Source organism: Pantherophis guttatus, chromosome 6 (assembly GCF_059756535.1).
Source record: "Pantherophis guttatus breed Tessera chromosome 6, ASM5975653v1, whole genome shotgun sequence".
In the NCBI taxonomy this organism is placed as follows: domain Eukaryota; kingdom Metazoa; phylum Chordata; class Lepidosauria; order Squamata; family Colubridae; genus Pantherophis; species Pantherophis guttatus.
The window spans coordinates 61,089,892-61,113,567 of record NC_142068.1 but is presented as its reverse complement, the minus strand read 5'-3'; the positions used below and the strand labels follow the sequence as shown (position 1 = coordinate 61,113,567).

Here is a 23,676-nt window from a genome sequence, read left to right as displayed (position 1 = left end):
GTGGCTAAGATGCTGAGCTTGTCGATCAAAAGGTTGGCGGTTCAGCGGTTCGAATCCCTAGTGCCGCGTATCGGGGTGAGCTCCTGTTACTTGTCCCAGCTTCTGCCAACCTAGCAGTTCAAAAGCATGTAAAAAATGCAAGTAGAAAAATAGGGACCAACTTTGGTGGGAAGGTAATAGCATTCTGTGCGCCTTTGGCGTTTAGTCATGCCAGCCACATGACCACAGAAACGTCATCGGACAGTGCTGGCTTCGGCTTTGAAACGAAGATGAGCACCGCCCCCTAGAGTCGGGAACAACTAGCACGTATGTGCTAGGGGAACCTGAACCTTTACCTATATGTATAAATAATAAATAGAATTATTATGAATTAATTATAATTCATGTAAATTTTAAAAATAAAATATAATTGAAAGACATTAGAAATGAAAGACGTCACACCCAAAGTTCTATCAAACAGATCTTTTAAGATATTCCTGTAATAGGCAGGAAGGAAACCAATCTAACTGCAATTATTCCAAAGGGCCAACATTGCCACCGACAAGCAACATCTCCTGTTCTGAGTTCTCTGAGTTCACCTCACCTCCCCAAACCACAAGTTGCTTCTCCCAGATCATTTTGATGAAGATGGTAAAGAAAATCTAGTGCCAAGCTCAAGGTCCTATAGGTTAAAAGCAAGAGTTTTAATTGCATCCAGACGCTGATTGGTAACCAGTGCAAGCACTGTAGTGTAATGTGCTCCTGCCAGATGTTAGGGAACCTATGGGTCACAGCATTCTGGGCCATTTAAAGCAACCCCAACTAGGACCTATTAAGGTAATCCAAATGGGTGGCAATAAGGCCATGAGCTGCTGTTGTAGCAAAGTTTCTTGTTCTGGGTTCAGCATGCACACACCCATCTGCAGCCTCCTGAAATTAAATTTGATGGTGCAGATGGATGGGCTTCAAAAAGGTGGTCCAGGATATCTACGTGACCTGAAACTATTGCATGCCTATCCCTATAAGTAACAATTGTTTGATTTATTTACCGGTAATAAGTAAATAAATGTCTTAATAATTCCCAATTTTCATGTATTTATTTTTTCTTTTTGTCCCTTAACCCTCTTCTATTGAACAGGCCTGCACCAAAACCTCCCCTTCATGTGCCTAGGCCCTGCAATGCTGCCTATATGAAATGAAATGTGGGGGAAATGAACACCATCCTTATTCTGAAAAAATAGAAGTTTGCACTATTTTTCAGCTGGAAATTAATATTTTTATATCAACCAATAGAATGTTTAATGTTCTATATCCCATTGTTTTAAGAACTCTGAGCTACTGCCTTTGGTGCTATAGTGTGTGAAGGTGGTTTGCGTCCTTGCTCAGGTACTAATAAATTATTAATTTATACTGATATTTACTACAGTGCAGAGCACTGTAGTAAATATTATTTCATCATAATCAAGTTTTCCTAGGATAGAAGCCATTTCTATGATGTTTAAGCAGTCTTGAACCATCCTTCATTTTAAATTTCACAGGCTATATAATACCTCTCAGTGTTTGTGTTCCATTTAGATCTATTCTTTGCAGGATGCTGACTAGGACTGAAATAAAATTGCTGAGATCAAGGGACCAATGAAAGTTCAAATAGAGTTATCTTTTTTATTGTTTGCCAAAATCTGAAGGCAAAATGTAATTTGGGGGATACAATTTACAAGAAGATGAAGTAAACAACTGCCAATGCTGTTTCTATTGATATTCCATTAGAAAGATGGAAAAATACTATTTGCAAAAATCAAAATATACTGTGAGATTTTCTCATAATTTGAATGCTTATAGTAAGCAAAGGCAACCAAAAATTCACTGTGATTATGCATGTACCAAATGGAAGTCCAATCTACCTCTAGTGAACTGTGCATATGGAACATAAATGTTTTTGGAGAAAATAATACAAAATGTGATTTGTGCAAAACTCATCTCCATCATCATGGTACAGATGCACGTTAAATATACACTGAATTATCTCTTGAGGCTTAAATACCTATCCCAAAATCAGCAGTTTTATCCAGTACCCAGAATCCATTTTCAAGTGTAACAGAGTCTCAAGAATATTTCTTATTATTTATTTCAGTTCTATAAGATGTTAGTCATCTGTTCCAGAATTACAATGGGTTAGAGAAATCTTTAGATAAATTGTACTAACACAAGTGATTTCTTCTTTGTAATACACAAAAATATAGTTAGCCACAACTCACTGTATATCCTAACTCATTGTACTGTAATGTTAAATGCCTGTTTTCCAAGAGTGTATAGATTTTCAAATAGCTTTTAAAGTACTGTATATTGAAGACCATTTTAATTAGAAATGGTGTGAAATTTCTATTGTAATGCATTTTTCAAACTTTTCAATCTTCTCAGTGTCTATGTATCTGTGTGTGCGCAAATATACATATATAAAAATCTGCATGCACACAATGCCCATGAGGCTCACACTTTGATGATTGGTTTCCACTAATACAGCACAAGGTGCTTGTCCTTTTTTTACTCTGTGGTGCAGCTGACCATATAGTCACAAAACTTATAGGTAGCTTTATAGTTCCATAACACCCAGTTCAGATGCTTACTTACCATTTATACGATGTTTTCATGTGCAGAATAGCAAGTAACTCAGCATGGGATAGGAGTTTTACCTTTTAAAAATGTATTACTATAGCAGTCAATTGCAAAAAAATATTTCTTACAAATAGCTGTGCGCAGTAACAAAAATGCATTGTTTCCTACTAAAAGAAAAAATCAACCCAATAAAATATTTTGCAAAAACCCATTAACATTGGCTTGAAAGTACGGTGTTTAGCATTTACAAAAACTAGATTCCTATAGAGGTACTGTTTTGAGTTAAGCTACCATATTTAGATTGAAAAATTTAGATGGCAATAAGGAGACAGACAACTCATTCTGTTGTTGTTGCAGCTCTCTGGTGACTCTGCTGTGCCATCACTTTTAACTCTTCATCTCTTAACTCTTCATCTCCATATGTTCACTGATTTTATAAAAAATAATTTAATCAGTTCTTATATCAGGCTGTTGCATGCCAAGAAATTTGAAGAATTAAACACTTCAAAAACATTTTTATATTTACCTGCCTTCCTCTTACGCTGAATGTTTTGCTCATTCGTTTAATGCATAGTGACTAAATATGTAGCTCTGTAATTAGCTATAATAGAAAAGGTAAAGGCTTCTCCTGTCCAGTCGCATCTGACCCTAGTGGACAGTCCTCATCTCCATTTCTTAGCCGAGGAAGCCTTCATTATCTGAAGATACACTCGGATAATCTCCAATCATAAACGGCAGAATTCTAGTGCATTTTATGAAAATGGCAAATTGTGAGTTCATCTATCCCAGTACTATCTACACTGATCACTTAAGATTTCTGAGAGAGAAGTAGGTCATTTCCAATTTGTCTGCCTAAAATTTATTGAATTTCCCATGCCTCTATGTAAATGTGGGCACTTTCATCTGCTCCTCTCTTTACGGTCAGAAAGTCACTACCATTTATTTTCTCCCCTGCTAACTAACAAAACAGCAATTCAAGGCTTATTTCATTAGCAGCATGGATTACTGACCTACCATCTAAAGGATATCATTAAAATTATTTTACAGCAGTCCTAACAGCAGCTGGGAAGCATAAGATAAATGTATTTGTCCTTGGTTTAGCAAATTTATAAAAAATAACTGCATTTTTTATTGACAAAGCTACATTTATTTTTTCCTCTCTCTTAAAAATACTTAACCAATTGAATCACTATATTTTACATCTTTCCTCTTATTATAAATTGACCAATATTATCATCTGTTAATACATAAAACTGCTTCCAGTTCCCAGACCTTTCGGTCATTCCAGCTGTATATGCAACATGCTATTTTCCAAAGTCACTAATCTTTGCTTCCTAATAGAGAGAACCAGCACCAAATGATCTTTATTTCTTTTTTGGTGCATAATTTAACTTTTCCAATTATTATGCTCTGTATCTAGGCAACAAGAGCAGTGATGCCTATGAAGAAACCTGGTAAAAATATCCATATCTCAAAATATAGCAAAATGGAATTATCTAGAAAACAATTTGCTTTATAAATCTTGCATATGTTACAATGTAATAATTGATATTTTAATTTATAAGGCATTTGGAAAATATTAATGTAATATTTATGCTAAGTAGGAAGAGTTATTAATGATTCTAGAACTCAGTTTTTTAAAATGAGATTTGGCAAGTGCTATTAGGATTCTTTATATTTCCTGCCTCTTGAATAGTTGTAGGTTTTCCAAGAGCGATGACCCTCTGTTCTCCATGAAAATTAATTCTATTTGACTGTCACTCAAAATAAATTTGTAATTGCTTATTAAAAAGATGACATTTATTTCATCTAGCAAGAATCCCAGGAAGAGACTGCCTATAAAAATATTGAATTATGTAAGGTTTATTTTTTCTTTGGTACTATATTAATTCCCCATCATTTTTTCCTCTCTATTTATAAAAAAAGTGGAAACAAAACTATTTAGAAGATATAACCTTCAGTTATAAGACCCTATGCATTCTTAGTGCCCCAATCTAACAGGCATTGTAGACCTGTGGTTGTGTACTACTGCATGAGAAATAAGGTAACTCTGTGTAGGTAACAGTTAATATTGGACCTCGCATGTGCAATGTGCATAATGTAAGTTAGGCAGGGGTCAAATGCACATCACAACCAAAATCAGCAGATGATCCAGCCAATTTGATCTTGTCTAGCATTATATAAGTGAGAAGAAACACAGTTCTATGTGTCTGTTACTAAGTCCATTATTCCTTATCACAAAAGGAGTCAATAAAAGTATCAGTAAATTTAAGAGCATCTTTTTCTTAATTACAACAAAGCATATCAATCATTTTAACTTTACAGCTGGAGTTGTAACATTACTATTTCCTGAAACAAGGTCTTCGTCCTTAGTTTCTCAACAGGATATTTGTAGGCCTCATCTTGACCAAAGCAGGTGCCTAGCCCAATCTGTAATGTTTTCAATGGATGGCAGCAGAGCCATCCATCATGGCTTTGTTGGTCTGCATTGGGGCATCTTAGGATATGTAGGATACTAAGCCATTTTATTTTTTTTCCAGCTTGAGAGCAAATCTCATGCCATTGGAAGCTGTGCTTTGGGGGGAAAAAGGGGGTGGGTGGTTTGGATATGCTAATCTCCATACCTGGAGGTTATGGCTTTAGAAAGAGGCAGTTCTCCAGCCCTCATGTTTTCAAAAGATTTTTTGGTATGGTCATGGTCCTGCTGTTCTTGTTTTCTGATCAAGAGGAAGAAAAAGAACTAGGGATATCTAGGAATAATAAACGTGGTGGGATTGATTCCAACACTGTTGTAGCCAATATTCCCACTTCACTCTGACTGAAGCAGATCCAGTAAGAATCCCTGCCTGCACCCTCTATCTGCCTCTCAGATTCTTAAATCAATTCATCTAGTCCTGAACAGAGGTGTGTTTTAAAGATACAACAGTCAAAGATGGACTGACCAAAAAGCAGGTCAGTAGGAAAGTAGACTCTAAGAAGCAAGGAACAAGTTGTTCATTTGGATGAGCACTGCTGATTTTTTTAGGTCTCTGTCATTACCTCCTTAGTAGTGCAAACATTTTCCTGGGACCGCACAGCTATTGTGTGAGTCCAAAAAAAGCCGGGACATCTTTAAGGTGTTGGCAGGTGCAACAAGCACCCTCAAACTCTACCTCAGGGATGTCAAACTCGCATTGTCACATTGTCATCACCTGACGTATCATGACTTTCCCCCCCTTCGCTACACCAGGGGTGGGCGGGGCCAGCGTGTGATGCATCTGGCCTGGGGGTGCGTGTTTGACACCCCTGGTCTACCTGAACCACATTTTCTACTTTAGATACAAATAATTTTACATCCCCATTAATAATTGAGAACTGATAGAATAATGCTCTTAACTGGTTCATAACAAATGTTTATGAACTACTTTTGGAACTACAATTAATGTAAAAAGAAAAAAAAATAGACACAGAATGTATCCAGTTCTGGATACCACAGTTCCAAAAAAGGACAACAGCAAATTGGAATGACTTCAAAAGAGAATTACAAAGATGTGGAACAAGCCCAATATATAACAGTTAAAAGATCTGACAAAGACTGACGAGAGATAACGACCATTCTTCAGACATCTAAAAGGATAGATTTATTTTCTACTCTGCCAAAGCATTGGCACCTGCAAGTGTAAACTTAGAAGGAAGCAGTATCTTCAAACTTAGATCTAAACAGATAATCAATCTGTGATTATATATTAATTGCATTTAACTTGCTGGCTTTCTAGCAAATGAACTATCAGTAAATTTTAAAAAAATTGAAATTAAAGGTAATGCAACAAGAAAAGACAGGAGATTTGAAAGCACATGCAGCAATTTTAGGAGTTGGGCCTATCCCAAAAGAAATATTTTTATGCTGAATATTTATTGTTCAGACATGTTTGACAGCAAGAAATGGACTGCATGAGATGCAATGTGAGTTGCCGTTAGGACTCATCCTTTGGAACAAAAGATCCTAACAAAATTAATTCTTTACTAGAGGAATAGCAACTGATGTATAATTTGAACAGTTGATATTGTGATCCTTGAAACATTTTCACATTAAATGAAATTAATTATTCCATTTAATGTGTGTAGGGTTATTTTAACAAAATCATTCTATACACTATGAATGTACATTAGAATCCAATGCATTCATTTTTATGAAATACATCTCTACAATGGTTACAATTATATTTGCTTTATTTGATATACAACATTATATTACAGTTTGTCTTCTTCCTGTCCAGACTTTATACAGATTATTACAGTATGTCAATATGTTTCAATATTACGACATTATATATTCTTTTAAGTATTTTATATCAAATAAATTGTAAATACACATTTAGTTATCCGTTATTTTTTTTATTTTATTAAATGATTTTTCAAATTGAGATTTATTGAGGAAATAAATGTTTATTTACTCTGTAGTTCAAATAGGGCACACTTTACAAATCAACATATTTAACTAAGAATAAAGATTTTTGTTTTACATTTAAGAATTCAATCGTATATAGACTTATTGAGGAATAAATATCTTTAAAGTCAGTAATTTTTAATGCATATTGCAGAATGTTAGGAAAAAAGTAGTTAGGCAGCTAAATTTATCAATTTCTTCTTTGGCAGAGAAGACTGAGCATTTCTTATATTGTTCACTTGATAAATAAGATAATATTTGTTGGATCAAAATTCTATGCAACTCAGAGTGCATAGAGGTTCTAGATCACAGTATGTCTTCAGAATAAAACATTAAGTCTTCTTGAAAATTATGCCATATACAGTATACAGCTACAGAAATAGGATGGAAAATAAGCCTAAAACAACTATTTCATTAGAAGCTAAAGATACATTTGTTTTATATACTAAACAAATTCTCAGTGCTGATTGCTGTGTTCACAACAAAGATTGAAAGGAAGCTTAGAAATCAACTACTATTGCTTAATGCATTGTAAGCCGCCCTGAGTCTCCGGAGAAGGGCGGCATATAAATCAAATTTTTTTAAAAAAACTATCCTTTTATCATTCTGAAAAAGTATATGACAATAATCACATTTCAACTGCAGGAAGATGAGAAACAATAGGTTTCTGCTAACAGGTAAGACACTAAGTTAACTTTTATTCAATATGAAGATCTTAATGGACACATTTGGAGTAAAATTAAAATGTAATTACAGCGTTATCAGCCTGAAGGAAGACAAATGTTTATTAAGATACTGATATTGCTTATGCTATTCATATATTATAATTTATATTGTATTTAAATTTGTTTCTGCTGCTAAGATCTTGACTGAGAGAACAATACATTTCTCAGTCATAGCAAATCTTGCTACTGTGATTGAAATAATGATTAAAGTCATCAGGACAAATGGATTTATCAGACATATTCATTTCTCTGAAGCAGAAAACAGGATTACATAGCAGAAGGAGAAAAATCCATCCCTGGATTTCCTCTGCTGCTTATTGGCTATATCCTGTACCTATCTACGTCTACAGGGATGCTTTGACCTCAGAAAGCCTGAGAAGGATCTCAAGTTCTCTCACCTCTGTACATGAAAATAATTCAGACCAGCTAGATAACCACTCTAAATTTATTTCCTCTTATTGCTTTGCAATCAAAATGAAATCCAACATCATTTTGGATTCAACCCAACATCCTGCGCAGAGTTGTTGTGAACTTGTTTTATACCGCCACCACCATGTTTCTAAAAATCTCCATATGGTGGATGTCATTTATAATGCTGCAGAGAGTTATACGAAGTGTATTAATAAGTGTGAAAGCACCCTTCTTGGAAGGATAGAAGTAATGTCCCTGGAAGGCTGGACTCAACTGTTGGAGACTTATCCAGACAATACTGCACAATTCACAGATAACAATTTGGCTGAGACTGCCCCTGACGCAAAGCTCATGTAGAGAAGACTCCAAAAAACCTTCAAGCAGCCTAACTGAGCCTACTAGAAGTCAGTTTTGTTTCAGAGTTTTGAAGAGAAGAAAAAACAGCAGAGGTCAACAAAGAGAAATCTAGAGGCAAGCACCTGCTTGATTACTTTGAATTCTTAGTTTAAATCTGTTTTGATTTTTCTATCCCTAAATGCTCAAGGGACAGGGCAGAATAAATCTCCCCAGGTTCTCTACACCCTTGGAGAGTCTAGTGTTTGCTTTATGTTACTCACTAGTCACCTCTACACATTTGTGTCTACAAAAGTCTCTGCCAAGTGATACTTGTTCAGGTATTATAAGAAATTCAAAATCATAACAATATTTCTAAAAACAGCCACACTAGTTCTATTACATCACACATGTTTTAAATTGTAATTGTGAACCTTGACCTGCCCAGAAAAGCTACAGTAGATCTTTACAAGATTAGAAAAAAATTGGGTTTTAAACTATTTCCTATTTATGTGCTTGGTGTTCTATAATCTGACCTATCTTGCATCACTGATCCTTCCATAATAAGATACTTTGAAGGATTCTTTCATGATGCTTATGTTAAAGAACAACAGTTGAGGTAAATTCATATCCAATTACTATGGCAGAATCTGAATTTAATAAATGGTGTGCTTATGTTGTAACAATGTTGGGTTATCTTTTAAGAATAAATACTGAGCTCTAAAGTATAAGAGATATTCAGTTGAATGAAGCTTGGCTGTAATAGTAATGTTAATTTGTTTTAGCAAATGCAGTTTGAGGCAACAAATTGAATTGGGAGATAAATGAGAATGGGCCAATTGTTTTTCCTACTGTTTCATTTCCATTTTATATCTTCCTATATTTATCTCTATGCCTTTGTAGAGGCACAAAGAGAACAAGGGGTGGATTCTTTACTGCAAAAATGTATTGAGGAACTTATGTTATTATGCTCTTATGTTATTATGTCCTTCTGGTTAGAAAGAGCAATCCTGAAGATTGGTGTAAATAGTTCTACATTAGAATCTCTAAGAGATCCAAATTCTTTTCTGGAATCTGTCAGCAGATAAGAAAAGAAGGAGCAGGAGTATTTTTTTTCTTTCCGACAGGTCATTTTTTTTCTAGCTCTTGAGCAGGGGTGTCAAACTCAATTTCATTGAGGGCCACATCAGGACCTTGGAGGGCTGGGTGGACGTGGCCAGGGTGGCCAACTCGACATCACTCATGACAGGGGCACCTGTGATGACCCGAGTGCTCTGCCAGCTAAAATGGGCTCCCATGTTCCGTTTTCGGCTGCGATGGCCTCCACCTGCAGCCCTCCTAAGCTCCATTTTCACTGGCAGAGGCACTGCTGGCCAGTCCTTCACTGTTTCCAGGGTGGCCCTACCGGCCAGTTCTAAGCACCCCACTGGCCAGATCCAGGCCCTGGGCCTTGATTCGACATCCCTGCTCTAGAGATTAGAAAATTCCTCTTTCCCTGTCTGGAATATAGCACAGACTCTCCTAGTATACTGATGGTCCACTTAGCTATCTCTATTTTTTTTCTTTGACATCAGAGATCCAAAATTGGAGAATTGAGGTTTTAAATAAATTCTTATGAGCTGTATATGGCAGTTTCGAGGTTGAATCTCCTCCACGGTTGGTCCTTCCTCTCTGCCCCAGAGAATGAAATTTATGCTATTCTATAATCATAGAGTAATATCTCTAAGCCCATAAGACTATACCTTAAATTGCATTGTGCATTACATTTCATAAAGCAAAACAAAATATAGGTAAAAAATATGCCCAGCCAAATTTTATGAGTAGGTTTTAGACTCAAATGTTTGTAAAAAAAATGGCAGCATTTTTTTCCATTGACATTAGAATACAGGAAGAAAACTGGTTATGAACCCATTCCTAGTTCATTAGATCAAAATAATTATTGAATCCAAATGGAAATCTTAGTAGATTTCAAATGGCTTGTGGATGTCAGGCTTTAACAGAAATATTAGAAATGTACAGTTGCTGGTTACATTCATTCTCACCTTTAAACAGGAATATAGTCTTTGGAGAACACTCTATATAAAGATACAAATTCAATTTGGCCATGTAAGAACAAATTCATTTTTTCAATTAAAAAAAATTAATTGATTTAATTAATGATTTACAATTGCAAATCACATTTTAGAATACAATTCCAAACATGTAACCAGAATTTCCATTTAAATTCAATGAAATATATTCAGAGAAAGGTCTGAACAGTCTAATGCTTTAACAGAGCACTCCAGTGAATGTTTACTCAGAGATTAATCCCACTATAGTCAGTAGTATTGTCTCAGTCTTAAGTGTCTGTTAGGATGGCATGTTTATTATGGGGACTGATTTCTGCTTCAACTGCCTCTCTATATATGGCCAAGTTACAACTAGTAAACTCCTGGCTGATGTAAAGCTGCACTAGCCTTAAGTACTCAGAATTATATGAGCAGTCTTTAGGATTGTGTTCAAGATCCTGACCATGAGCTATTTCCTACTTTGTCAATTGTTATTCTCAGTGTGTTCCATTGCAGAAAATCTGTTACACTAAAACCCAGCACTGCAACTCCCTGCCATTGGTTGCTTTGATAAACTGATTGTTACAGTTTGCCCTTGGCTGCTTGATTCTTGAAAAAACAGAGGATCCAGGTAACTGGAGGAAGGGGGGGGGGGAATAAGCATATGAGAGGAGTGGGAGCAGGGTGATTTAATTTAATATTTATTTATTTATTTTGCTATGTCCTAGACATATTCTTTTAATGGCATCTACTATTTCCAAGCAGAAACTGTTTTCATTGACATTAATCAGGATCATGGTTGAGAAAAGAGTTAGTGCCCAGATTCCATAGTTCCTATCCAGCTAATGAAAAATTCAAGTGGGGCATATCATGTGACAAACTCCATATTGAGGTGTGCTAATTATAACAAGCATTTGCATTTTAAAATCAATCTCCAAAAGATAGAAGAACATAATATTACTATAAAAACATCATTAAAGAAAGACGGTTTTAAAATTCAGATAAATGTAAAATGCCAGAGAAAATCCTCAAGAAGGAAACATTTTAATCAAAGTGTCCAAGAATGATAAAAAAAAACTTACAGGAAAAAAGAAAACAAGCAGAAATCAATCTTCATAGTCTCATAGTCTTTTCTGGGAAAAAAAGATTAAGATGCATTTTCTTCAAATAACTGTGAGGGGGTAGATGCAATATCAACAGCTATATTGCTTAATTGCTTTTTCTTTTCTTCTATTATTGAAACCACACTCTTAAAAAAAAATAGAAAAAAATAGCATGTTAATCACCAGAGGATAAAGAATCTTTAAAAAACTAGAAATGATTAATTCAAAAAAGATAGATTCCTACCTGTCTGTTCAAGCCTTTGGCCATGTCCAGAGCGCCTTTACCAAACTGAAAAATAACACATCAAACAAATGACACATTCAATTTACTCTAAGTACTATGTAGGTAGGTATTGTATGCAGAGAGAGAAATATAATACCTCATTTTTAATATCAGGATCTGCTCCCTTCTCTAATAATAATGCAACCAAATCTTCATGATTATTTAAAGCTGCCACCTATAAGACAAGGAAAGAAATACACATCATTTAGTATTGCATGTTTTATAGTAACTGGGGAACTTTGGGGGGATTTTTGTACAAAACAAAATATATACTAAATGCCACTTGTATATAAGCACTCTCTGAATCTCATATGCTGTTTGCCTTTTCCAATGAAAATATGCAAAGGTGCTAATGTGTTGAAAATAAATATGTTCATCGAATGAGGGATTCAATGAGGGATTCCTTCAATTTCTCATGTAGCAAATTTGTGATCTGAAAAGCACTCGAAGAAACTACTGAGAAACCTCTATATTATTATCTTTCAATCAAAATAGAGCTGGAAAGGACCTTGGATGTCTTCTAGTCCAACCCCCTTATCAAGCAGGAGACCCTAGTATTTCAGATAGGTGGCTGTCAGTCTTTTCTTAAAATCCTCCAGTGATGAATTATCTATAACCTCTGAAGGCAAGGTGTTCCACTGGTTAATTGTCTTCACTGTTAGGGAGTTTCTCTTAATTCCAGGTTGTTTCCTTGATTAGTTTCCATCCAGTTTTTTGTCTTGCCTTTTGGTGCTTTGGAAAAATAAGTTGACCCCCTCTTCTTTGTGGCAGCTCCTCAAATATTGGAATACTGCTATAATGTCACCCCTTTGTCCTTCTTTTCTCTAGACTGCCCATACCCAATTCTTGCAACCGTTCTTCATGTTTTTGTCTCCAGGCCCTTGATCATCTTAGTTGCTCTTCTTTGCACTTTTTCCAAAGTCTCAACATCTTTTTTCTAATGTGGTGACCAAAACTGGATGCAGTATTCCAGTGTGGTCTTACTAAGACTTTATAAAGCGGTTCTAAACGTTGTTGAAATACTTAAATATGCAGGAATGTACCTAATGTCACTAGAAATTGAGATTATTACATTGGACTTGACTTTTTAGTGAGGCTTTATTTAACTGTTTCATTTATAGTCAAACAGTACATACAAGAAGAGTATTTTAATTCGAAATGGAATATTCTTCTTCATGAACTGCTCATCAATTGCCATTTCTTTTTTGTTGGTTTATATCCCACAGTTGTTTCTCTGCATAAAGTTTCCCTCACTGCATAAAGTTTCCCTCACAGAAAAGATTAGAAAGAAATAGAATTCTCCAGAGAACAAATACACAACTCTCTTTCTCTTCAGTGAAAATCAGTGTTTGCATTCTGTCAATAAGTGCTGTTATATAAGGGCAACTGAGATAATATAGGCATTACCTAATATTAAAATGTTATTCTAGAAAAATCAACAAGATTTCTTCCTTTTCTTGGGCATAAGCACAGTATCATATTCCTGACTGCTGCTTGTTCTATTTCCTTTCAATTTTGTATTTCTGCCAAAGACAGAGAAACAGGCAAGAATGGCCAATTTCCTGCATAAAAGGCAGGCCAGCAGCAGAATGAGACAATTTACCACAGCCAATTTACTACGGCCAACTCGCCACTGCCAACTCGCCATGGGACAACTTAACAATTCTATTTAATTATTTAAAATAAAAAAATATTTTAATTTTTGCCATTCACATTTCATTCTGTCCCCACCCCAGTTACATCCTTTCTTTAGTGATTCTATTCCACCATTTCTTTGATATTAATAACTCTTGTCCTGCAGTGAGTTGTCCTGTGGCGAGTTGGCTGTGGCAAATTGTCATAGAGTCAGCCAGCAGACCCAGTAGCAAGAAAATCTTAGGATTTCATTGTGGCAAATTTCGGTACTCAACAAAAAAAACTGAACAGAAATCATTAATGTGTTTTCTTATTCAATATGAATATTTCCAAATACACTGATTCCATTTACATGTTCTCTTTGTAGTATATGTTGAAAACATGTATGTCCCTAAAAGTGAGGGGATAAATTATTAATTATTATTATTATTAATTATTAATAATTATAAATTATTTATATGCTATATTTTATCTCGGCTGTACACCGCCCTGAGTCCCGCAGGAGAAGGTTGGTATAGAAATAAAATAAAATAAATAAATAATAAATAAATAAAAATGTAATTTGCAAGATCATTATAACTCATCTATTCTCCAGCAACTGAGAATATATTATGTAAGTATACTGAATTCCACTGCTTTCTAAGAATTCTGTCGATAGTTTTATAGAGGTAGTAAAATAGGCTTCTATAAGAGGGAACTAGATATTAATCAGCATTCAGAATTTGGCAGTACTATACTGTATGTGCTTCCTCTTCCCCACATCATTAAAGTACCATCCCAAACACCTATTTTTAAGTGCAGAAAAATACTTGCTCACTATGTTGATTGGGGTAAAAACATGACAGAGTGCCTTTTGATCTTACATCTTATATCTACAAATGCAGTGGTTCAGAAAGATGAATTTCCAGTAAGAAGGAATAAGAAGCCTCATCCCATTAAAAGAAACATCTGAACCTACACAGACAACTCTATTTCATGCAATAAATCAGAAATGATATTTCGATATAAAATGCCTTGGAAGAAGAAATCTAAGAGGAAATGAAGTCATGTTTTGAAAATGCCTTGAGCTTGGTAATAGTAAGAAATAACGTTCTTCTTCAAGCATAGATTATGTTCCTACAGACAAATAGGAATAATACATGATATCTGGCAGGCTTTCCACCCATGTTTATACAAATATAGACCAAACAACAAGCATGCAAATTTCCCCAGATATTTGGGTCAGAAGGTTAGGTTTGTTCTGCTCCTGTTGAGGTTTTGTTTTGATGAGTGGCGGTCCTTGCTTTATCCTAGCAAGGAAAAGGATGTGTTTGTGCTTTTAACCATCCAGAATCATCTATGCTCACATCTATGCTATGTGCCGTCATATAATTCAATAAATAAAATAAATGTTTTTACTTTTACTTTGAAATAAATTTACTCCTTTTTGTATATAATCAAATGGTATGTAAGTATAGAATGATGCAATAGTCATAATAAACAACAAATTTCAAGTGAACATAAATTGACATTTATGCACAAATCAAAGGTAATTATGCTCATAGTGTAATTCATTGGAAATGTTAAAGATATACAATACTTTCTTTGAAAATGTTATACCTATCACTAATTACTAATGATACTTAGAACTAATTAGTAATGATGTCACACATAGCCACAGAGAGTCATGCTGATTGCCTGATTAAGTATGCAAATTGATATTCTGTAGTTTATTATCTTATTTATGGGGCACTCAAATGATCCCATATATTTTAAGATAAATAATAATCCCTCTCCTATTATGGAAAATAAGTAATAACTGAAAATTACTTTTTTCACAGCAGCAAAGAGCAGAATAACAATGTAAGAAATATAATAATATAATGTTTAAGCATTTTTCCTGAGCTTGATTAAAAATTTGTCCATTGGATTGCCAGTAAGAATCAATGTTTTTTTTCCCAAACACAAGTTGATGAACTTAGGAGTTCTGGAATTCTTTGAAAGCATAACCATAACAAGCCATGATAATGTCAAAACGTAGGGTTATAATCACACATATTATGCAATGATATATTTGTAACAGCAAATGATGGAAGCACATGCCATAGTGTTTCATGATGGACATGTCATAATTTACTCCTCCCTCTACCCATCCACAAGCACCTATTCTTGACAGTAGTATACTCCCCAAATAAATATTGGCCAAACAGGAAGCTATGGTATTTCACAGACATTACTGTGACTGAGATTTGAATATTTGTTCTAATAGCTTGCACAATATATCGTTATGTATGTACAAATTTTTATTATCACACATCATTCAGTAGAATTAAAAGCAACCACGTACAGCGTAACAACATTGTCATTCTAAGTAAGAACATCATCACAAAATGGTGAAAGGTTATTAGGGGATGCCTACCTCCCACAGCAGAATTTAAGTGCTATCACTGAGAATTCTCTAGATTCTATCAATCAGATATCCATGAAAGCTAAAACAATAACAAAAGGGTATGCTCAAGTTGATACAGGAGGAAGGAGCATTCTGCTGTTTTCCTAGACTAGAAGTCCTTTCCGTATTTATAAACCAATATTCTTTTCTTGGAGACAAGTGATAATCAAGACAGCCCTGGCACATGTACAGTACAAAAAACAAAGACCTTCTGCATCATTTTGAATTAGGAGGAGGATTCATATTTCCTTACTTACCTTAGAATTAATTATGAATTAAGGTAGACTTAATAGTGAAGAGTGAAGAGTTTGAGATCTAGAATTGTTTGGAACCATTCAAGACTCTCTCATCCTCCTTACTGAGAAACATTCTAACATGTTACTTAGCAGTACAGCATACCATCAGAGATGTCTTGCCATCCTTATCTTTTATGTTCACATCAGCTCCAGCATTTATTAAAATTAAGGCTACATCTGTTTTTCCTGATAATGCACATAATCTCAATAGTGGAGTCCATTCCAAGACAGAATCTCTAGGGTCAACCTGTTGAAGATATAGAAAAGCCAGAACCACAATGTTATTCTGAATAGCACCTATATTTTGTATTTCCTTTTAAAGTTTGCTTTACACAGTCTTGATCTTTTTGTCTTTAACAATCTTTCCTATATTAAACTAGTTCAAACTCCTTTCCTGCCTCAGAAACTATTTCTTCTATTTATTTATTTTTCTCCTGCCACTTGGCATCATTAGTTCTTTTTCCTGCCAGTTGAACAGTCTCATTTTACATTTTACTGTCTTTCAGAGTTTTTTATTTCCTGGTGTTCTTCCTGCAAGTGCAGGACCTACTATTTTGGATCAACTGAATGCGGTTCATTCGTTACTTAAAACAAGAATTGACCAAGTAGCTTTACTGTCTTTAGTATATCTTTAACTTTAACACTTATTGTTTGTGTGGACAACGGGGGTATCACTACTGTCATCTCTAGATACAAAACCATGTTGTTGATAAAAACAGATTAATAAAAGTAATAATAGTAATAATGGACAAGATGTATGTAATAGTTTTAAAAATGATGTGTATAATAGTTTTAACTTAACTTTAACATAGATTATATAGGACATAATTCAGTGACATGTAATATGAATAAATTATATAAAGAGGTTTCTTCAGACTGATAATTATTTAAAGTCATTAAATTTTATCCTTTGGAGAAGGATGAATGCTCTTAAAATGAGTATTATTTCTGGATTAATTTATATTCTGAGAGGAATTCCAGTTTATAAATCTAGAAAATATTGTCAGAAAATAAATTATTTGTGTAGAAGCTTTTTATTATATTCTTCAATATGAAATATCTTTACAGAAAATGCAATTATCAATTAACGAGGATTTGGTGTTCTGAACCTGGAGCTATATCATCATGCTAACCTAGAGTAAAGTATTAAATACTGAAGCGAACATTTGGTGTTAATTTTCCAATTTGGGCAACTTTGGATGATATGTATATGTAATTATATATGCGTATGTATATATCAATATCCTTTGGTTGGATGGACAATATTAGTATCTAAATATACTAAACCTCATTAATCTCTGGAAACAATTAGGACACTTAAAAAGTTATAGCATATATGGCTAATAAACAAGATTTAACTCTTTTTTCCATGCCAAATTTATGGGGAAATTGGGAGGAGGAAGGTGATATGGAAAAATTGGATGGAAGCCTGAGATGCTAGAACAACTTCTTAAATTCGTTAAAAGTAAAAAAGTATTAGTTTTTATAATAAATCAATACAATATATAGATGTTAAGAAATGAGTCGAAAAAAGAACTAGAGGTTCCTATATCATTTAGACAACAGGAAATCATTTTAAATTCAATAGCAAGAGTGACAATGGATCTGAAATTGCAAGTTATACAACATAATATTCAGAATTTATTGATCCCTATTATGTTTGTATAGAAAGGGACTATCAAAAACAGCATTTTGTTGGTGATGTAATAAGGATAATGTTTCTTTAAAACATATGTTTCTACAATATCCTATACTTACCAAGAATTGGGAGAAAGTAATAGATCACATAAATATGACTGTGTGACAGAAGCTAAAATTTTCAGAGGATACTGTCCTTTTGAACTATATACTTAGTACATGGAATTGATAACTGAACAACATAAATGGATTCTTTATATCCTTATTACGGCTAAAAGACCGACACTGCAACATTGGAAAGATAAATGAATGGCTGCATTTATTCAATGGATTGAAAACTTGATTGCACTTGCTAATTATGAACAGATTACCCATAGATGTAGACTTTGTAAAGACAAGAATAATGAAATAGAGGACTCATTTATACAGAATACAGTAGATTAAAAAAGATTTCTTATAATCTTTGAATGTGTGGCATGGATGAAATCTGTGTAATTACATTCTACAAAGTGCTGCTATTATATTACTGCGGATCAGGGTGAAATCCAGCAGGTTCTGGAGAACCGGTAGCGGAAATTTTGAATAGTTCAGAGAACTGGCAAATACCACCTTTGCATGACCCCAGAGTGGGGTGGGAATGGAGATTTTGCAATATCCTTTCCCCAGGAGTGGGGACAGAATGGGGATTCCCCTGCCACATTCACCATGCCCACTGAACCGATAGGAAAAAAAATTGAATTTCACCCCTGCTGCGGATTATGTGATTCTGTAATACAAGTATTAACATTAGATGTTGCAAAATTTTAACACATATGCTAAACACAATTCCAATTTATATTTTCTAGCATTATATACATGTAGGATAGTGGAAATGCTAGAAAAAAGAACAGAAAAAAAGGAGTATAGTTCTAAACATGTAAACATAACCTGTAAACAAATTAGTTCTAAAATCATCCGCAATAATCGCAGAGCAGTCAAGAACTGCAGTACAATGTTACCACTGATATTTTGTTGGAAGAATGGCACCTGCCTTTCCTTAAATGCTACTGAATATCAACAGCTAGTGTAAAAAGTAAGATTCTAAGGCTGAAAATTCTGCACACTTTGGGAAAGTATCCAAATTGATATAAGAAAACTGAATTTCCCCTTCTGAAACTAAATCTGAACTCCCACCCCATGCGAAGAAATAAAATATCAGATTCATTTCCTTAATCCTTAATGCTGAAAGGGACTTTAGGGGAAGAAATGGTGAACTAAAGATAGCTCCACTAAAAGTGGAGCCAACAACTGCAGCAGAATGAAGAGATGGTGAGTAGACTCTTTCTTTTCTAGACAAGGAAAGGATTTGAGATTGTCCATAAATACAATTCCATAGAGTTGCTCCTAGCAAGGAAGCCATAATAGCAACCTCCGGCAGGATTACAACTCTAGGAGTTGAGAGAATAATCATATTTTTGCTCAAACCATGATTGCTATCTTCAAAAGGATACTGGATTTGCATGCTTCCTTTTCAATTCACTTTTAAAAATTGCTTGTAACTGTTTCTCAGATATTGGGAACCTTTGGATTGGCAAGTTTTACAGTATTGGATGCTTTTTTTAATCATTAGCAAAATAAGTTTGAAATACAGATTTAAGGACTTAAACATTTATCTTTTGGAATAAACAGCAAAAGAGTGATTAGAACTTTATATTGGAAAGATACAAACAGATTAAGGGTCTAGATGCGTATGAAATAAGATTTTGATATTAATTATAAGAATCTTTCCTATGCGAAAATGCTTTTGTTTTGACTTCTCTTTAAAAAATGGTAGAATGGAAGTTTGAATATTAGAAAATAGAAAGAATCAGAAGGAATTAAAGATTACTTAAATTTGACTTCATAATACAGAATGGAGCAAAATATTTTAATATTGGACATACTGAAGGATTAGTCCAAGCAATAGTCCAAGAAGTTTATTTAAGAGTGTCTGCCTTTATATGTTAAAAGGTTTTATGGAAGAGGAAATAGTTTCACTGGACAAGATGGAGACTAATATGTAAGTGGATTTTAAAAAGACAGGCTACAAGAATGATATGGAGGGAAATGATACACTGGATATAGAAATGAAACCAGCTTACATTTTAATAATCAAAAGGATATACAAATTTTGAAAAAACCAAGAGTTACATGAATAACTTTCCTGTATTTACAAAAGGGATATGTTAAAGCTTTGAAAAATTTTGTGAGACAGTAAAAAGAAAAAATTAAAAGAAATAAAGTCTTACAACATTATTTGAAGGGACTAAAGATTAAGATTATTAGAAGTAATATATATATATATATATATATATATATATATATATATATATATATATATATATATATATATATATATTTGGTATATTTAATCAAGGTTAAAATAGATAAGTGTTGTGGCTCCGTCCTCTGAGCCTATCTTATCGGAGGAAGAAGGCTCCGAACATGAAGGAGAGGAGACAGCCAGGCCTCCCTCTCCAGGACCCTCCTCTCTGGCAATGCCTCAGGTGTCTCCCGAAGGAGAAGAGATTGGCCAGGAGCCAGGTGTTTCCGAGCCGTCGGATAGTGACGAAGAAACATTGTGGTTGGACCCACGCCAGCGTCGGAGAGACAAGCGTGCGCAGCAGAAAAGGAGGTGTGCCAGAGATTAAGCTGAGTCACTGGACCACACCCCACAGGCTATAAAAGGGAGTGTGGTGGCCATTTGGACTCTATGACGGACAAAGCTAATCTCTAGCGAGTCGCTTTGCACCTTTGGACACAACGCCTATTTGCTGTGGATTTAATTACAAACTGGACTATTCAAACTGTGTGTATTTTTGTCTGTGTTATCGGAGTAAAAGTTCTTGGCAGGCAGCCACGGAGTTATTGCCAAGTTCCTTATCACTGACGTTGAGTGTTTGAAGAGTTTATTTAACCCTCGGCTGGCTGGTTAGGTGTGTGCGTGGTACGGGGACAGAACAATATGTTGCTATCGCCCTTTAATATTTCTTTTTTGTTGTTGTTAATGAGAACTGAATGACAGACCTAAGGATTTGTTTGTAGACAAAGATGGGATATGGGAAGATCATTTGTATTTTATGAGGTGATATGTTACTAAAATTGTTTATACTTGTGATGAAGGGGGAAGTCATTTCTTGATACATATTTTTCTTTTTCTTTACTATATTCTTATTTTTTTTCTATTTCTTCTGCATTTTCTTTTTTCTTTTGTATTAGTTTTATTTTTTAGAATGTAATATTAATTCTATTTTTAAAATTCTTAATGCTGAAATTATTTTTTTTCAAAAATATATACCAGGATGGTTGTAAAATTGCTGACAGAAAAATTATATGAGTTAGTGATATAATGGCTCTCTATAACACCTCAAAGATCTCAAAGATATTCTTTAAAAAGGCTAGAAGATAAACACTGATCATTTTGATACTAATGATCTACTGCTAACAGGACAATAATTCTTCCATCTAACTAGCCTTTCACACAAATGAAGGTTTTCCCAAAGTAATAGGAAAGGAAATATAACGGTCTTAATCCATTTGGAGTTATTGTGATGTATATCACAATCTTAAGCATGTCTTTAAAAAAAAAACGAAGCATAATTAAGTTTAATGAGACTTATTTTGAAGTCAGCCTCAGAAAAGATTACAGCCTTTGTTGTTGTTGTTACTTGCGAAGTCATGTCCGACCCATTGCGACCCCATGGCCAACGTTCCTGCAGGCCTTCTGCTTCAGTGACTCCATCCAGCCACCTCATTCTCTGTCATCCCCTTCTTCTTTTGCCCTCAATCTTTCCCAGCATTAGGCTCTTCTCCAGTGAGTCCTTCCTTCTCATTAGATGGCCAAAGTATTTGAGTTTCATCTTCAGGATCTGGCCTTCTAAAGAGCAGTCAGGGTTGATCTCCTCTAGGACTGACTGGTTTGATTGCCTTGCTGTCCAAAGGACTCACAGGAGTCTTCTCCAGCACCATAGTTCAAAGGCCTCAATTCTTTGGTGTTCAGCCTTTCTTATGGTCCAACTTTCACAGCCATACATTGCAACTGGAAAACCCATATATGCACTTTTGTTGGCAGGATGATGTCTCTGCTTTTTAGTATGCTGTCTAGATTTGCCATAGCTTTCCTCCCCAGGAGCAAGCGTCTTTTAATTTCTTGGCTGCAGTCCCCATCTACAGTGATCTTGGAGCCCAGGAAAATAAAATCTGTCACTATCTCCATTTCTTCCCCATCTATTTGCCAGGAATTGAGAGGGCCGGATCTTAGTTTTCTTAGTGTTGAGTTTCAAGCCAAATTTTGCACTTTCCTTCTTCACCCGCATCAAGAGGCTCTTTAATTCCTCTTCGCTTTCTGCCATTAGAGTGGTATCATCTGCATATCTGAGGTTGTTGATATTTCTCCTGGCAATCTTAATTCCAACTTTTGATTCATCTAGCCCCGCCTTTCTCATGATGTGCTCTGCATATAAGTGAAATAGGCAGGGCGACAGTATACAGCCTTGCCGGACTCCTTTCCCAATTCTGAACCAATCAGTGGTTCCATGTCCAGTTCTCACTGTTGTTTCTTGACCCGCATATAGGTTTCTCAAGAGACAAATAAGATGGTCTGGTACTCCCATCTCTTTAAGAACTTGTCACAATTTGTTGTGATCCACACAGTTAAAGACTTTAGCATTGTCAATGAAGCAGAAGTAGATGTTTTTCTGGAACTCCCTAGCTTTCTCCATGATCCAGCATATGTTGGCAATTTGATCTCTAGTTCCTCTGCCTCTTTGAAATCCTGCCTGTACTTCTGGTAGTTCTCCATCCACATACTGCTGGAGCCTAGCTTGTAGGATTTTAAGCATAACCTTACTAGCATGTGAAATGAGTGTAAAGGCGCAATAGTTGAACATTCTTTGGCATTGCCTTTCTTTGAAATTGGAATGTAAACTGACCTTTTCCAATCCTGTGGCCACTGTTGAGTTTTCCAAATTTGCTGGCAAATTGAGTGTAGCAATTTTACTGCATCGTAAAATTTTAAATAGCTCAGCTGGAATACTGTCTCCTCTTCTAACTTTGTTGTTGCTCAGATTTCCTAAGGCCCATTTGATTTCAAATTCTAGGATGTCTGGTTTGAGGTCAGTGACCACCCCGTCATGGTTATTATTCTTGTATAGTTCTTCTGTGTAATTTTGCCACCTCTTCTTAATCTCTTCTGCCTCCGTTAGGTCCCTGCCATTTTGGTCCTTTATCATGCCCATCTTTGCATGAAACGTTCCCTTCATATCTCAATTTTCTTGAAGTGATCTCTGGTCCCCACTATTCTATTGTTTTCTTCTATTTTTTTGCACTGTTCATTTAAGAATGCATTCTTATCTCTTCTAGCTATTCTCTGGAATTCTGCATTCAACTGGGTGTATCTTTCTCTTTCTCCCTTGCCTTTCGCTTCCTTTCTTTCCTCAGTTATTTGCAAAGCTTCCTCAGACAAACATTTTGCTTTCTTGCCTTTCTTTTTCTTTGGGATGGTTTTAGTTGCTACCTCTTGTACAATGTTGTGACCCTCCGTCCATAGTTCTTCAAGCACTCTGTCTATCAGATCTAATTCCTTAAATCTATTTGTCACCTCTACTGTATATTCGTCAGGGATATGATTTAGTTCATACCTGAGTGGCCTAGTACTTTTCTTACTTTCTTCAATTTAAGTCTAAACTTTGCAATGAAAGCTCATGATCTGAGCCACAATCAGCTCCTGCTCTTGTTTTTA

The 23,676-nt window shown here is 35.0% G+C and overlaps 2 protein-coding genes across 2 annotated transcripts in view; one reads left to right on the top strand and one right to left on the bottom strand.

The window, feature by feature from the left end:
• ADAM12 (ADAM metallopeptidase domain 12) overlaps window positions 1-2,807 on the top strand; it is a 261,963-nt gene extending 259,156 nt beyond the window's left edge. Inside the window, exon 23 of the mRNA XM_034436441.3 lies at window positions 1,118-2,807. Coding sequence (XP_034292332.1) covers window positions 1,118-1,178 — 61 coding nt within the window. The 3' untranslated portion in view covers window positions 1,179-2,807. The remainder of the gene's footprint in view (window positions 1-1,117) is intronic.
• An 8,756-nt stretch (window positions 2,808-11,563) lies between these two features.
• The window catches only part of FANK1 (fibronectin type III and ankyrin repeat domains 1), a 39,830-nt gene continuing 27,717 nt past the window's right edge, over window positions 11,564-23,676 (bottom strand). The window contains exons 8-11 of the mRNA XM_034436439.3: window positions 16,384-16,527; window positions 12,019-12,096; window positions 11,883-11,927; window positions 11,564-11,784 (exon numbers count right to left, since the gene is read on the bottom strand). Of these exons, the coding sequence (XP_034292330.1) occupies window positions 11,683-11,784; window positions 11,883-11,927; window positions 12,019-12,096; window positions 16,384-16,527 (369 nt within the window). The 3' untranslated portion in view covers window positions 11,564-11,682. The remainder of the gene's footprint in view (window positions 11,785-11,882; window positions 11,928-12,018; window positions 12,097-16,383; window positions 16,528-23,676) is intronic.